The 19,042-nt window shown below is 34.4% G+C and overlaps 1 protein-coding gene across 5 annotated transcripts in view; it reads right to left on the bottom strand.

Annotated features, from left to right (window-relative positions):
* Positions 1–19,042, bottom strand: part of COL11A1 (collagen type XI alpha 1 chain) — a 142,749-nt gene that overhangs the window by 9,988 nt on the left and 113,719 nt on the right. For all 5 annotated transcript variants that reach the window (XM_072042149.1, XM_072042148.1, XM_072042151.1 and 2 more), the window contains 11 exons: positions 17,502–17,555; positions 16,519–16,572; positions 16,362–16,415; positions 13,208–13,261; positions 12,600–12,707; positions 12,352–12,405; positions 12,003–12,056; positions 10,717–10,770; positions 4,023–4,076; positions 3,498–3,605; positions 3,359–3,412 (listed from right to left, as the gene is read on the bottom strand). In XM_072042149.1, coding sequence (XP_071898250.1) covers positions 3,359–3,412; positions 3,498–3,605; positions 4,023–4,076; positions 10,717–10,770; positions 12,003–12,056; positions 12,352–12,405; positions 12,600–12,707; positions 13,208–13,261; positions 16,362–16,415; positions 16,519–16,572; positions 17,502–17,555 — 702 coding nt within the window. The remainder of the gene's footprint in view (positions 1–3,358; positions 3,413–3,497; positions 3,606–4,022; positions 4,077–10,716; positions 10,771–12,002; positions 12,057–12,351; positions 12,406–12,599; positions 12,708–13,207; positions 13,262–16,361; positions 16,416–16,518; positions 16,573–17,501; positions 17,556–19,042) is intronic.

A 19,042-nucleotide genomic window follows, 5' to 3' on the forward strand; every position in this document is an offset into this window, starting at 1 on the left:
AAAATATTCACAGAGCAGTATTTCAGTAGGCTTTCAGAAGTTCAGAATTTCTACCAGTCATTAGTTTGAATTAATGTTTTGAATATGATGTTCAGAATTGCATTCAGTATTTCTGAAGTTTTAGCCTCAGCTAACTTAAGGGGCCTTAATATTTTCCTGTCTCTAATAGCAATCCAACCTATGACCATATTTGATTTTTAATTCCTTGACAATGTTTAGGAATTTTGATTCAATATTCTAAAAACTTTTTATATGGTGGAATATAAGAGAAACATTATGCCCTATTTTGCTATAACCATTTTCTAATTTTTAAAAAGTTAGACCCCTTGGAATTTAGAAGATACCTAGAAAAAAATTAACACTGATGACATAAAATTATAAGAGAATTATAAAATTTTATACAATTTATAAAATTCTCTTATAAAATTATAAGAGAATTTGATAGACAGTGTGTCATAAGCATGTACGTATATATATAATTATAGATCTTATATATGATACAATAATATTGAATTTTGAATATTATTGAATTACTGCTATACAGACACCATTCCAAGATATTTTCTGAGGTTCATATGAATAGCAATGATAGCTTTCTATAATTTGAACAGAATGAGGTGAAAAATTCAGGCTATGCCACGTATATGCAAGTACCAAAAAGATATTCATTTCTCAGAGGCTACTAATCTCACACTGAACATGTATGCATTAGGAGCTGAGCTGCTAAACTAAGTCAGTATCTCATCACTATTAGTCTCCTGCTGGCAGTGGACATCTGTGAAGTTATGATATGGATAGCAGTAATAAGTGACCTTTTCAACCTGGCACAAACTCAAAAGTGCCATAACACTTCATGTACAAAATATTATTCAGTGTGTATCCTTTCCATCTCTACTTCAGAATATCATTAGATGCAAAAGCCCAGACAAATACATAATTCATGAATAAAAGGTGAAATTTTAAAGCCTCTGGAATACAGAATCAGGCATTCTCACCTGCAGTGTATTGTGCTCTACTGTAAATCTACTCTCATGCTCTTCTCCTGATAGCAAACTGCTGGGGAGGAAGGGAACGGAAGGAAGGAGACCTCATCTCAACAACATTTGTTATAAATTTTACTTACTTAAAAAAAAAAAAAGTTTAAGTTGCAGCAGTACATCTAAAAAAGTTCTTGCTGAGCTGACAAGAAGCCAGTGCATTTGGGATAGATAATACGCTCAGCTTCATATTTGAATTGAATGTTAAAAGGGAGATTTTGATTTTGATGATGTATTTGGAGGCTTCTGGTGACTGACGTGAGAAATGGATGTTTCTTACTGCCGAATAATGTTTTATTGGACTCTAGCTTCTTACTGGGGAATGCTCTCTGGAAAGATTTTCAGTTTGTGTATATGGCATAAGAGCAAAAACTTTCAGTGTTACTGCTACCCAAAGACCTGTATCCTCTTAAGGCCATACAGGAAAAGAAACATGGGATTTCCTTCATATTTCATACACACAACCTTTCCTTTTGCCTTTAAGAATCATATCATATCTGAAATAGAGGATAGGCCCTTAACACCTAGTATCCTAAGGTAATCTTATTATCCATGTTAGCATAGTTAATCTTCAAAATAACAGAGTATATTTTACTAAAATTTAGTAAAATTTAATGTGATAGCACTGCTCGCAGACTGTAAGATGTCTTCAGAGCGTAACTACTTTATTTTTTTTTCCACCTAACTTTAACAGTTTATGTTTTGTTTTGAAGTTACTTATTCCCTGCGTGTCATTCAACTGTGATAATATGGGTAAATTCTACTTCAGTGAATTTGGAGAGAAAGAGAGATAAGAACTTTTCACTAAATTGGATCACCTTTGTTTGACCTGTGAAGAAATAAAATGCTGGCCATATAGTTTGGATCTGAATTTCTACACATAATGATATCAATATTTTGTAATTCAAAATATTTTTTGAATATCATCAATATTTTGTAATTTGTGCTCACAGTGCTTTTTTTTTTTTTAGTTTTGTAGAAAAATGTACTAAAATAGCAAGTGTAAATAGAAATAATGATATAATTTTATAGTATGTTATGTCATCTAAAAGCTTTCCTTGCTTTAATCATATTAATAACACATAGCAAAATATACTTGGCTAGTTTGCCATACAATGTTCAAGGCAACCTAACAAGAAGGTATTTTGTCCAAGTTTTACAGCAATTAGGTCAGTGCGTAGAAGTAATTTACAAAGCTACCAATAACTTGCCTTACAGTATAAACAGTTCTCTAAAAACATCTCAATATGCTTTTTAGGAATAACAGGTTGCTATCAAATTTATTAACCAGAAATCATATAAACTCAATTCTAGCTGAAATAACAGAAAAATTCCTCATGAAAGGTGACTTTGATTTTATCTAACAGCATGGTTAAAATTGGAGTTGCATTATTTTGTTCATAGGAACAGCCAATGCAGATAACTATTTCGTCTGGTATCTTCCTGTTTGATCTATACTGCTTATGTATCAGCAACGATATTTTATGAGTCTCACAGCTGCACCACTCAGTACCTTCTGCTACATTATAAAACAATGTTAATATAAACAGCATTAATATAAATGCTTGAGAGCATAAAGAAAACGAGAATGGCCAACAAAGTGTATGTCATTCTACTGGCATTGCTGTAAGCAAAGGGGGTTGAATCCAAGAGAAATGGGGTATCCAGCTCTAGCCAATGCTCTAGAAACTGGGAGCTTGGTTCATTCAGACTCTTTTAAATGCTTTGCTCATGAATTTTATTTCCTGGGTCTGCCACAATGAAAAACAGACTGGATGCTGCTGTTCATTTTTATAAAACTAGCATGTTTTCTTCTTAGGTAGAAGTATCTTTGTGGCCTTACTTCAGAATTAATCTTTTTCTTTCTCTAAAGAATAGATATGATCTAATCTTTTCCCTAGGAATAATGCTTTCATACACTGGCAGTCGTTAAAATCAATGGATGTATAGAATTTATCACGGTTAAGGAAACAAAATGATTTAATATATTAAGCTTTGCTGATGTGGACACTAAAGTAGATTTTTTTGATAGTAAGCTTCACTGGTTTTATTCTGAATTCTACTGCGGGGATTTCAGGAATTTGGTTTTACACTGCCTTATTTCACTCTTTCGCTGGTATAAATCAATATAGCTACCTACTGAAGTAGAGCACTAGAATGAAGGAAATAATATGCATCCGTTTCTAACACGACAGAAGAATAGAAACTTTGTGCTAAGAACTGACTTATAAATTATTTTTTCTATAATATACACAGACATCTTAATGATGTCCTTTAAAAGTTTCCTTTTCTGTTCTGACACTGAATGGAAAGGTACTCACCAGAGGCCCAGGAGGGCCATCCTGACCTGGTGCTCCAGGTAGACCTTGCTCTCCCTAGAGAGAACATAATATTTGTGTTACTGGAGAATATACGAGAAATACAACATTTAAAATATTACTATATGTTCAGTTTACTCACCACAGGGCCAGGAATACCTCGAAGACCTTCCGGGCCAGGTTTTCCTGCAGGTCCCTGAGGACCAACTGGACCCGTTTTTCCAGGAGCCCCTTCTGCACCAGGTTCACCCTAGAAAGAACATAAGCAAGAGGTCAGAAAGGAAAATTGGACTAAGATTGGCACAGTAGCTGCAAAGTGAGAACAAAGTTTCCTCAATCCATTTTTCAAAAGATATTCCAAAACAGTGTTCCAGAACATTTTTCTGAATGAAATTATGATAGCTTCATATAAGCAGGGGCGTGTCAGCAAAGCATGCTTATCCTTCTTTTCCACAGGGGTGAGCTAAGTTGGGCCTGTACTGGTCAGAGTCCACCATGGGCTCTGTTATGTACTGCTACTAATTCTGGATCCTAATTTGGATTTTACAGTTTACGTATTATTACTTCAATAAGTTTCACACTCAGTGAATGATAAGCAACTTACTTTTCATTTATATATAATTTATATTTTCATGCTCCTACTAAAAAAATAAAATGTATGTGTTACCTTTGCACCTTTTTCACCTTGTCTGCCTTCAGCGCCAGTTGCTCCAGGAGGTCCCTGTGAAAGATAAAGACTGAGCTCATAATCTGTTTTCTAAGATATTTCTACAGTGAAAAAAGGCCATTTCCACTGTATTAATGAGTAATAAATGCTAAAAAATACCCACAAAATTATATTTCTTTCTAAAAGAATATGTATCACCTAATATCTCTGACAGGATAAGGTTAAAAACAAAGAAATATCTCAGAAAAAAATCAAAACAGGTTATAAAAGTAAAAGTATAAGAACAATGCTTCTTATACATACACAATGACAGTTTCAAATTTGCTTTGCATTGTATTATATCTATTCACTGTAATCTATCCACTGATTTCAAAAATCTTGCATTATACAATGCCCAGAATGGCACATACTTCTTTATTCTCAAAGTCAGTTATACGCCTGTTTGGAGAGCCAAAAGTTGATACATGCCTCAATATTATCCAGTAAATGTGAAAGAGAAAAAAATAAATCACATGACTAGTGGTTGTAAGGAATGAATAAAATACACAGCAAACAAGCAGTTCCTGGTAGTAGGTTTCCTGCTATTGCTCTACAAAAGCTCTATTTTACTAAGAAAGTAGAACTTGGTACTGAAGGAGGATGTAATAATGGGTTACATATAAGTTTCAGGTGAAGGCCATAAGACAGGAGTTGCTGGACAGTAGTCCAGCAGCACTGTGTCTACCTATTGCTGATGTCACCCATCTTTAATTTTCTTAAGGTTTCAATGAAAAATAAAAAAGCATTTTTTTTTTTCTGCCAGAACATCACAGTTTAATATTCAGGTTGGGGAATTAATACTCATACCCTCACTTACGAAAAGAGGCAATATCTAGAATCTAATGTACTGTTCTTAAAATGGCTCTCTTACATATACTTAGTTTAGAAAGATGCACTCAAGATTATGGACCAAATATTTTCCTACAAGGTTAATTTTTAGCCTGGGAAATGTCTTTACTACAAATAGTTATTATTTCTTGCCATCCAATGAACAGCTTAAAGCAAAGGGATAGAAAAGGGACCATAATCAAACACAAGGTGATTTTCTGAATTTATAAACTAACCCTCTAAGAATAATCTATTCATTAATTCAACAGTTTGTAATGTAGAAATATTAAAAAAATGTTCTAAGCTAAGCAACAGAAAAAAAGGAAAGCCAGCTATTTCCATTTACTTAGTCCTTTTAATTTCATAATAGACAAAAAAAAAAAAAAAAAAAAAAAAAAAAAAGTGAACTCAAGGCTTTGGATCTCAGTTTGATCTAATAGCTTTATTTATTTATTTATTTATTTATTTATTTATTTTTGGCTCAATTTAGACCAAAGCTTTTATAACCTGTTATAAATCATTGCCCACTATTATTTCCACATACCTTGAACGACTCCACCAGTTTTTCTTTCTACACATATTTCTTCTTTTTACATACATTATTCCAGAAGAAAAATTTGCATCAATATTGTTACAATAATAAGTCTCTGATGTGTAGGTTGTGATAGGTTGGGTGGATCACAATTTGCCATGATAATTTGAAAAACGATTATCAGGTTATAAAAAAAAACACACAGGAATATTTTAGAAGTAGAGTGTATCTTTCTTACATGAATTAATTTACATGACCGTTGTCTTTACTTCTAGGAAATTCCTTTAACTCAAGTTCACGTATGAGTTATAACCTATCTTGCCTAAGAAACTAAAAAAAAGTGTGATAGTTTGTACTTAAGAAATGTCTCTACATAATCTAGAAACGCAGCTGCAACTTGAATTAACAGAGATCAAAACACTGTGATCACTAAATTGCGAATACAATGAATCATGATTGCTAAACAAAGAGGGTACATTCATTATCAAACAGTGCCAGTGCTGCACCAAGTGCAAAGCAGCTAAATGAACTGCACTTTCTAACAGGCTGTGATTGCTGGCATGGCACAGATGGTGCTTCTACATTGAAACACTGCTAATTGTTATTTAATTTACCTTCCTACACTTGAGTTGTTGGAGTGTCTGGTAAATTTAAGGTGACAAAAGATCTCGATAGCAATAATTTACATTAATGCATGGCTCCCCAACCTCACCACCCAGCTACCATAGTGATTGTTACACTTTAGTTTGGATGTATTGCCTTATACAGAACTGAGAAGACAAAAGAATTTATATAAAAACAAACCTGTTCACAATTTTTGTTACTTGAACCTACTGGACATTTCTGTCTGTTCTTCCACATCTATGATTTTCATTAAAATAATTTCAACTGTTTTTTTTTTTTTTTTTTTTTTTTTTTTTTTTTTTTTTTATAGCTATCTGTCCTCTAACCAAAACCATGATTTCCAACACAGAAAAACATGATCACATTTCATCAGTCTGTTAAGATAGCAACCTAGTCTGCCATATTTTTAGGTATTTTATGTATTTTCAATCACAAAAATGGCTTAATTTTTAAGTGGTGTGTGCATTCTGCTGAGAGAGCATGATATTATAGAACAAATAGATGCAGAACTTCATAGAAATGCTTATTTTTTTTTCTAAATTCTTCAACATAGTACATAAAGGGAACTAACCAAATAAGTTTCTAGTTCTCCAATTTTAGAAGTTGGTTATGGTGCAGTATTGACATCTGTTCCTTTATTGAAAGGAGGCAGTACACACTCCACATTAGAATAACGATGTATCTAAGACTTGAAATTCTTTAAATTCTAACTTCTTAGAGTAATATATGAACCTTAGGTGTATGTGATCTAGACATATAATTGAGTCTAATAAAATGGCCAAGCAGCTAATTACACAGCTGAATGGCCTAGCACACCGAAAGGCTGAGAGAAGCGTAAGCAAAGCCTTCCTGTGTTGACTTTTATCAACTGGGTATGTTATTTGTTGTAAGAATGGATAAGAAAATGAATATTGTTTTATGGTGCCTTTTCCTCATGCTGTTTTTGTCATTTGTCAGATAGAAATCAAAGCATTCAAACTATGCTACCCATAGTATGTTACCCAGTACTCTACAGCAAAACAAAAAAAGTGCGAAGAGTAGGTGCAAAGAATTAAGTTCCAGAAAAAAAATAACAGCATCATGTTAACTGTAGAGTGATTTAGGTTTTGTGTCTACATTTCTAGACAAGCAGACATTGGATCAGGAAATATTGACCTACGGAAGCCTTTTCAGATGTTCCACTTTTCAGAGATGACAACTCACTTATCTCCCACATTGAAAGCAGAAACTGAAAAACATTCTACCTCTCCAGAAATTCAGTCTTCATACATTGTGCTGTTGGCCAATGCTGATTCTGTTATCAGCAACAAGAATACAGCAGAGAACTCTTACTGCAATTTGTGAATTCCTTGGCTGACTCAGATTGCTCCAGGAACACAGTTAACTTTAATGCAGTTTTTGTCTTCAGAGCACTTAACAACACTTTCAGAATTACCCCATCCTTCTGTGGGGCAAGTTTCAGTCTTCTTTTTTTTGGCAGACAGAGAAATTCAGACAGCAATACTACAAATGCTTAACACACATAATCAGAAAACAGTTGGAAAAGGGGTTCCTAGTACCAAACCTATAATAGACTACTTGTCTGTTCAGCTTGGAAGGTAATATGCATACATGCAAATGCCTCGAGTTTTCTAGAGAATCTAGGCTGACTTCCATCAGTGGAGAACTTAAGAGATTTGATGGTGTGTCTGACTTCAATAATAATTATGGCATGCTTTTACTTCAACACTACTTTCATTCACATTCTGCAATCGGTATTCCAGTAGCTGACTATTTTTAACTAATAAAGATCAGTAAATGTTTCTGAGTACATCCCTTTTATTTTAGATCTATATCCTTTGAGGTTATCTAATACAAGACAACATTTTTAAACCAAAGAATATACATTTTCTCCAAATACTTCCAACATTTACTCCTGAACTTTCATTGTTAGAACTATCTCTTCTTAGAAGTTATAAACCAAGATAGAACCTACATAGAAGAAAACCTGTCTTGACTATCCAGTTAAAGCGAGGTGTGTATATATGTAGCTATATTTTTTTTCTTGTGCATTCAAAATATTGAGTAAAGCCTTTTGTTTCATTGACAAGATGCTCCTTAAAAGAATTACTATTTTGGAATTCTCCTATCATTACAGTTAATGGGAGTTTTATCGCTGAATTCAAAATCAGAGTTTAGTCAATACTAAAGTAGTTCCTGAAAGTCTGATCAAATTAAAATGTATTTTAAAATCTGTCACTATTTTGTTGCATTGATCCTCTCTTCTGTTGAACTGGAGAATATGGCCTTTTGGTTGTTAATGATAAAATCGATTTGGTTGAGTGTTTCCCTTGATGGATTTATGATCTAATTTTCTAAACAGTATGTGCACAAATCCATGGTAGATTTGCATGCACAATTACTATAGTTACTTGCACCATAACTAGTTAGATGTATAAAACCTTCTGAACATGTATTTATCTGATTTGGTCATAGCACCTTCATTAAAATGGTGTGTCCTTCAAATCTGGATGAAAGGACACTGCCTGAGGTTTTTTTTGAAACTGATTCTACCATGCTGTTGTGAAATGTGTTCATTTGATTCGTGTCAATATGGAACAATGCTAGGGCCACAAGGTATGCTGGATGTAACCTTCTGTCTTACATACCCTTGTATAACCACAAGTCTAAGCAAAACAGAGTGGTTAATGTATACAGTTCTTGTATCTTGCAAAGGAATAGTCCAGCAATTTGTGTCAATAAGAGAACAAAGGGGTTTCAGAATAACTGCTAACTATTATGACTATTGCATGGAACATGATATCTGGCCAAGAGATTAAGGTGAAGGGGAAAGCTGAAGGATGACTAAAAGACAAAGCTTGCAGGGGACGCTGCACAAGTTTCTGACATCTGGCCAAGATGGACAAAGGAGAAGGACAAGAAAAAAAGCCTGGGAGGAAGACTACGAGCCTTCAGCACAAGAGACCCCCAGAGGGACCACCAGAGACTGATACGCATGCACCAGTAGGAGGGTTTGGATTCTGGGAACTAATTATAATAACCCTGCCTTTTCTAGAAGTAATAATGAATATGTAGTAGCCTAGGAGCATAAAAACCAGCTGCCTGATGTAACTTGTGTGTGTCTTGGTGGAGCAGAGACTCCCGGTGCACCCAACGCTGTTTGCTTACCTCTATTCATTTAATAAATTGTAAACTTTGATTGCAATCCTATTTGGGACTTAGCCATTTATTACACTACTGATGAAAAATAATGAAGAACATTTTTTACTGTTCATTCTGCTAGCAAAGTATGAAGCCTTCAGTTATTCACTGTTTATCTCTAATATGACATCAATACCATACAGACTCTCTACAAGCTTGAAATGTTCGGGTAGTCAAGTAATGTAGAATGTGATTCTAAAAACTTCAGAATTTTCTTCAGAATACAGGAGTGAGATTACTTGGCAATATTTAGATGGAATCATAGAACAGTTTGGGTTGGAAGAGACCTCAAAGATCATATAATTCCAACCCCCCTACCATGGGCAGGAACACCTACCACTATAGCAGGTATCTTACCGTACATTTTTCTTTTTTTTCTTCACAGTATTCATAAATTGGAATTGTGTCAAAGCCCAGGTGACAGATGCATTTGCATTTCTGAGGTGTTTTTTACCTATCTAGAAATAGCAATATATCCTATCTACTAGGAATGAACTACTGCCTTCCATATAATAAAGTAGGAAGTTCTAATCTGATGTAGAACAAACATACTAATTGAATCAACTGAATATTAGCATTTCTAGTGATAAGGTTGTTAATGCTACCAAAATCATTTATAATATTTTAAATGTTTTGCAAGCTTGTGGAGCAAATAGATTATTGTGTAAAATAGATAAAACTAATTAGGCATGTCAGTTCACTCAAGCCCATTAAATAGAGCAATTTAACACATTTTGTTAAATAGCTCTCAGCTTACATTTAATGATGCTCCCCCTATCTTTTTTTAAAGTGTAAAAACTGCATCTAATTGCTGTCTGAGAGAGATCTAAAGGTTGATACATCTACTACAGTTCTGTAAGTATAACGTTATTTACTGTTTTTGATTAACTGTATTTGTAAAGCCTGTGAAGCTTCAAAGATTTTAGAAATAATGAAATGGCTTCATAAGCTATAGAAATGTCTGCTTGTTAATTTTGTATGTGGAGGGGATGACATAGATTTGCGCAGAAGTTGTGTTCAAATTATTTTATTTCATAAGTGAAAGACACCAAAACAGGCACTTTCTTTCTGTTCTCTGCCAGCAGTCATATGCCTAAAGATGATGTCTAATATTACTCTCATTGTCACACTCCTATTAGCAAACCAGGAAAAATGCTAGTTTCTTAACCTTGCAGACACTGAATTCACTTGGGTGAGAAAAAACATGTTATTATAGACAAGTATAGACACTTCCCCATGTGTTTTTGTTCTGCTTGATGTTGGCAAATAAGGGCATTTGTGCTGATGGATATATACTTCTCGTGATTTGTCATGATCTAAATGCAGCTCTAAATGTAACAAAATTTACTTCTGACAATGCTTCTAGACCACCTTACATTTACTTAATATTAAAAGTAAACAAGTAGCTGAAGTACTCTAGAACATGTCTCAGAAAGGGAAATGTACAAGAGACAATGAGAAATGACTTACCCTCTTTCCAGGTGGACCGGGTGGGCCGGCTTCACCTGAAGGACCTGGTGGACCCTGCAGTGGAAAGTGGTAGGCTTAGTGGTAACGAAAGATAAAAGTTATAGTCCTTCTTAAATTCAACATATGTCTGCAATATGTTGATCCCCTTCAATAGACAGAAAGTCTGTTGAAGTCTATGTAGTCTATAAATATACATACAGAAATGATACTTGCTTAATCAGCAAATACTTTCTTAGGGTAGTTTTTGGGGATTTTAAAAGGTTTTGTTAGCGTACAAAATGCAACCGCTCTTTTCTTTTCCTGCTTAAAACAAATCATTTCAGCCCAGAAAGCGGCTGCACAGAAGTAGCATATGATCTTAGACTACTGCCTACCTCTATTAAGAAGTGTTTCTTGTGTTTTCAGGTGCTCAAGTTGCTACTTTTGCTACAGTTTTCACTAATATCTGTAAAATAAATGCCCCTATGTGGTCTTCTATTGAAAATCTTTTGTGCACTGATAAGCCATTTGCCTACTTCATTTAGGTTAACCTGTAATAATCTTTTAAATATTTTGGGGTTGCTGAACAGTTTTTTTTTCTTCATGAACACTACACTCTAAAAGTACTTATTCTTGAGTAAGACATACAGATGCTCATCCTGAAGTTTGCAGGTTAAACCCCAGTTTATAACTTAGTTGCAACCATATGTCCAATGTATTAACATTTTTCTTTCAAGCTGTACTGTATTGTACTGTATTTCCCTGATAACTAGAAATTCCAGAGCTGTTAAGAGACTTTCCAAAATGGAAGCCCTAGCTTTTTGCAACAGAAAATGAAATTCATAATGCTTTAACATAGAAATCTCCAGAAAGGTAAGAGCTTTTATGATTAATATGGGTATTACTCAGATAGATTTAACATGAAATACAGCAGAAATTCCTAGATTTTGCTTCATTTCAACAAGTGGGCTAATGAAGACTATTTTGCTGCAGCATTACTTTCTTATGCTCAGAGTTGCTCTATTTTTAGTGCTTCTCAGCAGCTCCAGCACAAATTCTTAACACATCGTTTGTTTCTACTTCTAAAAGAAATTGACCTCTTGCTTTTGATTGTGTGTATTATATAGATACTTCTATCTCTACAAGAAAATAATGAGATATTTTTTCAGTACAATACAAAAAAAGGAATCCATTTAGAAAATATTTTTTAAGAGCATGAATTTATAGAAACCACTGATTCAGCAAAAAGTACTTTCTTAGCGTAGGAGAGAACATGCAGCCAAAACAAAATGAATGAAACAACTCACAGGTTGACCGGGATCACCATCTTCACCCTTCTCTCCACCAACACCATCTTGACCCTACAGAAATCATGTGAAAATAAACAAAAGACAAAATTCAGACAAAATAAGTAATTTACTTTCATATATCAAGATAAGAATACAGTTTTTCTATAAGGAATTTTTCTAAGGACAGTCATTTTCAAAACTTTTTAAAGATTTCCAAACCTTTTGTTAGATTTAAGAAATATATGAACAGCCAGAACAACTGCTCTGACAAGAAAGACCTCATTCTCAAACAGAGAAGAGGTGAGAGTAACTAGAATTCAGTGAAAACTAAGACCAGGACCTAAAACTGTTCTTAAAATATACTTACAGCTGGACCAGGTTCCCCAGGGGGACCAGGATCTCCAGGAAAACCAACCGGACCCTAAATAAGTCAGGAAAAAAAAAACACACAGGAATATGTCATCCATTGAAAAGCAGACAGCAGTCAATAGAAATGTTTTGTGAAGAATATAATGAAGTTAATTCAAATGTAGAATTTAATTTGTAGCTCTGTATTTAGCAGAACTTCAGCAGTGCTTCACAATGCTTTCTGTTAAAATTATTAAGCTTACTTACTGGGTTACCCTTAGGGCCATCATCACCTGGAGGTCCTTTAGCACCTGGTGGTCCGGCTGCTCCGGGTGGACCAGCCTCACCTTTTTCTCCCCTTTCACCTTTTGGACCCTGTAGAAATCATGTGAACACAAAAAATATTGTCTAGGAATTGAATGCCTAAAAACATGTTAGTGGCAAAACTGTTTTTCAGATCTGGACAATGTTATTCAATAAATGGTTTGCATGTGAATGGGAAATCAGGCCCTCAGCCTCAGATTGGAAAACCTGTGTATCTCAGGTCTGACTGCCAACATCTGCATCCAGATGTGAGTCTGAACCTATTCTGCATCAGTGAACTGTTTCCAGAGAGATAAATACGTATATAAAAGTTAATACTTTGGGAAGAACAAATAGGTACTCTTTTACGAAATCTTCACAGCTTTATTGTCTAATTGTTAGTACAAGATGTGGCTATAATTATAAGGATACAAACTGCATTTCAAGTTCTTCACTGAAAATTTAAAGACAACATACACAATTAATCTGATTAAATGCTTTCTAAAGCAAGCACTACCAGATACCTTTGTTAACCATGATACAGGTTAGTAAGACAAAATCAAAGTACTCACGGATGTTCCAGATTCTCCAGGAGGTCCAGGGTTACCAGCTTCTCCAGGTTCACCCTGTACATGTGTAAGGATAAATTAATGAGTTATCAGGTAGAATATTTCTATGAATTTATTCTGTTACTACATACTGTTGCATGCTTATTCATGTTAACAGCTTATAGGAACTGTCTTTTATTGAGACTACCTAAAGGCAGTTGTTACATGTGTTTTTGCAGAACTGGAATCTGAAATTTTTGAAAGAATCTGTCAAACTAAGCTTTTAGTGAGACAGGAAGACAAACTTTCCCTGTGGGCTTTGGAAGTTCTTCCCTTTTATTATCCCATACATTACAAATTTCCTGTTTGTCTTCTTCTTTTCTAGTCACAGAAAAGCCAAAAAAGTATATTGACTATGTATATATGTATATATTCCCTTTAAGATATATTTTTGCCTGGAAGTAAGTCCCTACAAATAAGAAAATACTATTTGGAGATTAATTTCAATTGAGTAGAAACATTATTGCTGAAGCTACTGTTAAAATAAATAATTACATAAAGAAAATCTATTAGGATAAAGTAATAGCATAATCATTAGTAAAACTTTTACCACAGGCCATAAAAGCATATGCTATGTAATTGCTAGTGATGGCAATTGTTTAGTAAACCAGATGGCTTTGAAAACACCATATGAGAACACCAATCCATACAAGTCAAAGATTATACACTATTAATTGAACATTAAAGTTAATTCCATCTTTTTTTTTTTTTTGAGCCAATACATAGTATTATACATGTAAAAGATTCTTTGTCATTGTTCATTTTCAAATTTAGTTATGACTGATTATTTTCTAGCTCAGTGGACTGATAAATAAACCTTTATATAAACTACTCTGTTAGTAGAATGTTTAGCTAGTAGTGTCACAGATACACAAATCTGTGAAAGGGTAACAGAACTTGCTTTCCAATTGTCACGGAGTGCTGTGGTAACAAATAGATTTTTATTCCAGAGGATTTTTTTCAATTTGTGGTTGTTAATAGGGGATTTTTCCCCCCATTTTCTCATTAAACTTGTGTATCCTTCATATCCTGTATGACCTGCATGCCCCTGTGACAGTTCAATTAATGCAGTGTGCATCTTTCTCATTTCTATGCAATGGAAAAGTATAAATCATAAAACATGAAATTTAAACAAACCTCATACTGTAGATACCATTTTTTTTTTTCTTATAGAAGCTAACGTCAACGTGATGACCTCACTAGGACCAAAACTTGGCCAAATGTAAATATTAAGTTAGATAAATGAAATAAGATATGACTACCCAGGTGAATTCCAGAATAAGGTAATTAACAGATTATCAGAATTTTAGGGGCAATATTAACATACCCTTTAGAAAGGACACTTCTAAAGGGTAAAGTTGCCTTTAGAAACTGTGGTTAATTAGACACACTTAATTTTACAGTGATCTTAATGAATGATCCCTCTTAGTACTTAAAATTGTTTATGTGATAAAGCATATTTTAAAATATGTCTGGTGGATGGATACTTCAGGTCAATAAGCACTGAGTATTCTTTGTAAGAAAATTCATAATCTTCATTTCCTTATTATTTTCTGAACAGTAGTTTTGCTTTCAACTGACGTAAACATCCAAGGCCCAGCTTTGCAAAGTTTTGAGCAATTTACTGGATATTTAGAATATCTTTATGTTAGGCTTTTGATATCAAATTAGAGATCAGCGTGTGCTGGTACATTCTGTTTTTCCCCTTTTTCTTAATTATAAGCAGAACAAAGAGAATAATTGCTGGGCGGAAGCTGGTTTTAGGTGGTTCTGGTTGAGTGTAAGTCTCAAAACTTCTAGACTGCTCCATGGAGGATGCAGGCATTAATAATGCAAGGCTACATGCATGTTTGTGCTTCAGATTTCTTTGAACATTTAAACCTTCGTGTGTACAGCAGGTGAACAAACAAGCTAGCTAAAAATACATGGCACTAAATGTGTCAAAAAGTGTTTATAATTTGACAGAAGGGGTCTTTGTATTAATGATAAAAGATCTTCTGCTACTCCTCAACAATGACAGGAAGGATGCCAAAATATTTTTCCAATCAGCACTGCATTATATTATCTACAGTATGATATATCTCCTGAGGGGGGGCACAGGCCAAAGTATGCCGACATAATAAATAATAACAACAACAATAATAATAATACATTGGGGGAAAAAAGTATGTGGGAAGAGGAGGAAAAGGGAAAAGGCTTTGGTTTTGTTTAAAAGCGTGAACAGTCCTCCTATTGCAGTAACACAATGTGATAAAAACAAAACTCCTCCTGACAAAAACAACTCTCCATTATTTCTCAGCTTGCAGAACTCATTAAATGGAACTGAAATTAAGAGGAAAGGAGTCTTAACTAGGAAAACAAACAGTCATATGCTACAACTTGAGAAGGAGGAAGGAAGTAATTAGAAGAAATAAAACCTCCAAAATAATATATGTGGAAGCTTCTCTGTATGAATGCAGACAGCACAGGAAATAAGCAAGAGGAAACAAAAATGACAACTAGGGATACACAAATCTGAATGTCATGTTGAATTAAATTTAGTGGGATGATTGTTGGGATTCTAAATCTGTTCCCAGATTTTCAACTAGCTTAAATCATCTTCAAACCTTTAACTTTATTGGAACTATATCTATTTCTATGGGGAACAAACACATATTGATGTGACTTTTGCTTCACCTCACAGATATGTTTACCACAGTATCTTATATTCTTAACCTTCCAGGTAGAAGGCTACACGATATTCTATGCCACAGCAGTATAAAATAAAAATAATACTGTTGAAGCCAATTATGTTACTTTAAACTGTGTAACCAAGGAAATCACCATAGCCTTATACTTACTAATCATTCCAAAAACTACATCTTCTCCCCCAAAGCTCTTGCCTAATACTTAAATAATTTTGTGATGTAAAATGTGAAAGAAAAAAAAAAAACAAACAACAAAACAAACAACAATAGTAAATCAGCCATTAGAAGTATTGGTTGATTACTATTAATAATTATTAATGAAAGATATTTTGGAACTGTAACATATCTGTATAGCACCAAAGAAGAATCAAAATATATATTCCTATTCCAACGTTTTCTCCTTCTAGGTATGACATAATCAACATTCTCACCTTTTCACCAACACCTCCAACAGAGCCAATTGAGCCTGGTGGGCCTTGGGGACCCTGCAATGATACAAGATGTTATTTCAAGTACAGTTACCCCAAATATATTGCTTATTACTGAATTTCAAAAGGAATTTAAAGAGAAAAATAGATTAATTCTTACATCAGCTCCATTAGGACCTTGGGGACCTCTTGGACCTGGAGGACCAGGTGGACCCTGTATCAAAGAGACAATTTGGTATATTTAAAATCATAGAATAAAAGTCCAGTGGGGCTTCTTTGGCCAACTATAAATCATATCTTCAATCTGTAAGAGACTTTCAATCTTCACAGTGCTACAACAACAGCAGGGCTAGATTGCAGCCCACTGCATGAGTTCACAAAAATATCCAAGATACATAGTACATGAGCTGAAAATGATATAATGATTGTGAATCATGAGGACTTGTTTCCCTGTGCATTACCTACATATCCCTTCCACTGCACAAAGACCTCAGAGTAGCTTATCTGTCTGGTAGCACCCATATGGCCGTACCGTACCATGGTGACTACAGATGGGCAGTAAAAAAGCAGGCAGCCTTGGCATAAGGTGTTGGAGGCACACACAAAATGTAGATAGCTTGCAATTCTGTCAAGACCAGCACAGAAGGCATTGTGACAACAGCATAAACAGTTGAAGAATGTAGTCTCAAGATGACCCAGAGAAACGAAACCAAATAATGTTTACTATCTTTTGTCATACAATTACAGTCCAATGGAAAATGTGCCATTGATCCCTGATGCTATGGTACAATGCCCTGAAGTTCCTATTTCAGAAAAGCAGTTCCAAATTCTTCAGTGCAGTGGTGTCTTTTCTCTTTCTTTCCTGACCCTGCTTGCCACTATCCTGTCAGGCAAACTTGGTTGCTTTGCTACTGAAAATACTTTTCAGAGTATTTTCTGAAGTTATATAAATCTTTATCTTAGAGTTAAGATGGCTGCAGGAAAGCAAAATAAATCTCAGAGGCAGTTCAAAATGCACAAATGTTTCATGGTCAGGCAACAAATTCAGGAGTAAATTATCAAATTGTGAGCTACAGAGAAAATACAATAATATAAAGATGATACTCATTGCCCCCAGAGTGACCGATGGGGACAAAGTCTTACCATTGGGCCCACATCACCATTTTCACCTTTTTCACCTGGTGGGCCAGGCAGACCCTAAAACACAGGGAAGAAATATGAAAACTATTAGTAGGGTATCTGGAATGATGAGATATAAATCAATATAAAACAATATATATATACATGTGAAACTTGGGCAGGGAAGGGGGGAACAAAAGAAAACCAAACCAAAACAAACCTATTTGTAATAAATAAATAAAATGAATTTTTCATATTACAGCAAATGTATATGTAGTCCTGGGATGTATAAACAAGGTGAATCAGAAAATTAAAAAAAAAAATAATAATGGACACACATAAATGCTAGGGTGGCTGACTTGAAAAACAGTGTCATCATTATCCAAAACCCAAGTGGGCGTTTGGATAATTTGATTTATGCTATGATACATATATATGTCAACAAAACATGATCAATGCAGCACAGTGAAGTGGCATGCAAAGATGTCTAAGCTACCTCAGTATTGGAAGCCGTAAAACTGCTTTAGCAAGGTGTCCACTGGAGGTAATGAATCCTGCTGAGAGGCATTGCATTGCGTTATGCAAACATTCTTACAAGCAAAGTGTCCAAGTTTGTCTAGTAACAAACATCAAGAGAAGGAAACTGTAGATGATGCTAATACTGATACCTAGCATAATGTTCCCCCAGCTAGAAACACTATCACCACTAAGCTGGGCAATCCTAAATGTAGGGTACTTGGCTTCTGCATCAAGCCAAGGAGTTCAATAGCATTGTAGTGATTTATGTTATATTAAGGTCTGGTTTTAAGTTTCATCTCCAGTGTTCTGCTACTTCCAAAGTATGTATCAAAATATTACCAACCAGATTGGAAAGGGCAACTTGTCATCTTAGCTACAATGCTGTATAAAAATTAGGAAGTACGAACATAGCCAACACCATATCTATTTCTCAGCTGCCCTCCTACTTTGACACAATCTGAACAACAGAAAGACTTGTTAAAATTCAGAGGTATACCTTTTCTAAAAATGATGTATGTCTCTGTTGTCTATTACAGTGAAAACTTGGCTGACCTGTCAGTGCCTTGTGGTTGTTGTGAAAACTTATTTATTATTAAACATTCAACATGAAAAAGCCAATGTTAACTCATCAGACACTGCTGTTTTTTTGTTTGTTTGTTGTTTGTTTATCTATCTATCTGTATGTATATATGTATATCCATTGCTTGTTTTAAAAGTTGCAATCTCAGGTACTGATTCTTCTAATTGTTTCTGTAAATATTAAATTTAAAGCACATTTTACACTGCTTGCAGAGGCCATATTTATGAAACCTCAAAGGCAATTAAACATTTAATTGATATTTATGTCTTTGAAAATATTATCAAAAGCCATTCAATGAACACCTAATTGTAACACTGAAAATTTCCTACTGATTTCACTGAATTGCTATTTCATTCATTATTGGACATGGCATTTTGGGAGTCTTTTCAGTTCCTTTTGGCAAGATGTTGTTGAGGTGCTTGTTATTTTTATATTTCAATATTTAAGTAAAATTGCCATAAACTGT

This window comes from Anas platyrhynchos, chromosome 8 (assembly GCF_047663525.1).
Source record: "Anas platyrhynchos isolate ZD024472 breed Pekin duck chromosome 8, IASCAAS_PekinDuck_T2T, whole genome shotgun sequence".
Taxonomy (NCBI): domain Eukaryota; kingdom Metazoa; phylum Chordata; class Aves; order Anseriformes; family Anatidae; genus Anas; species Anas platyrhynchos.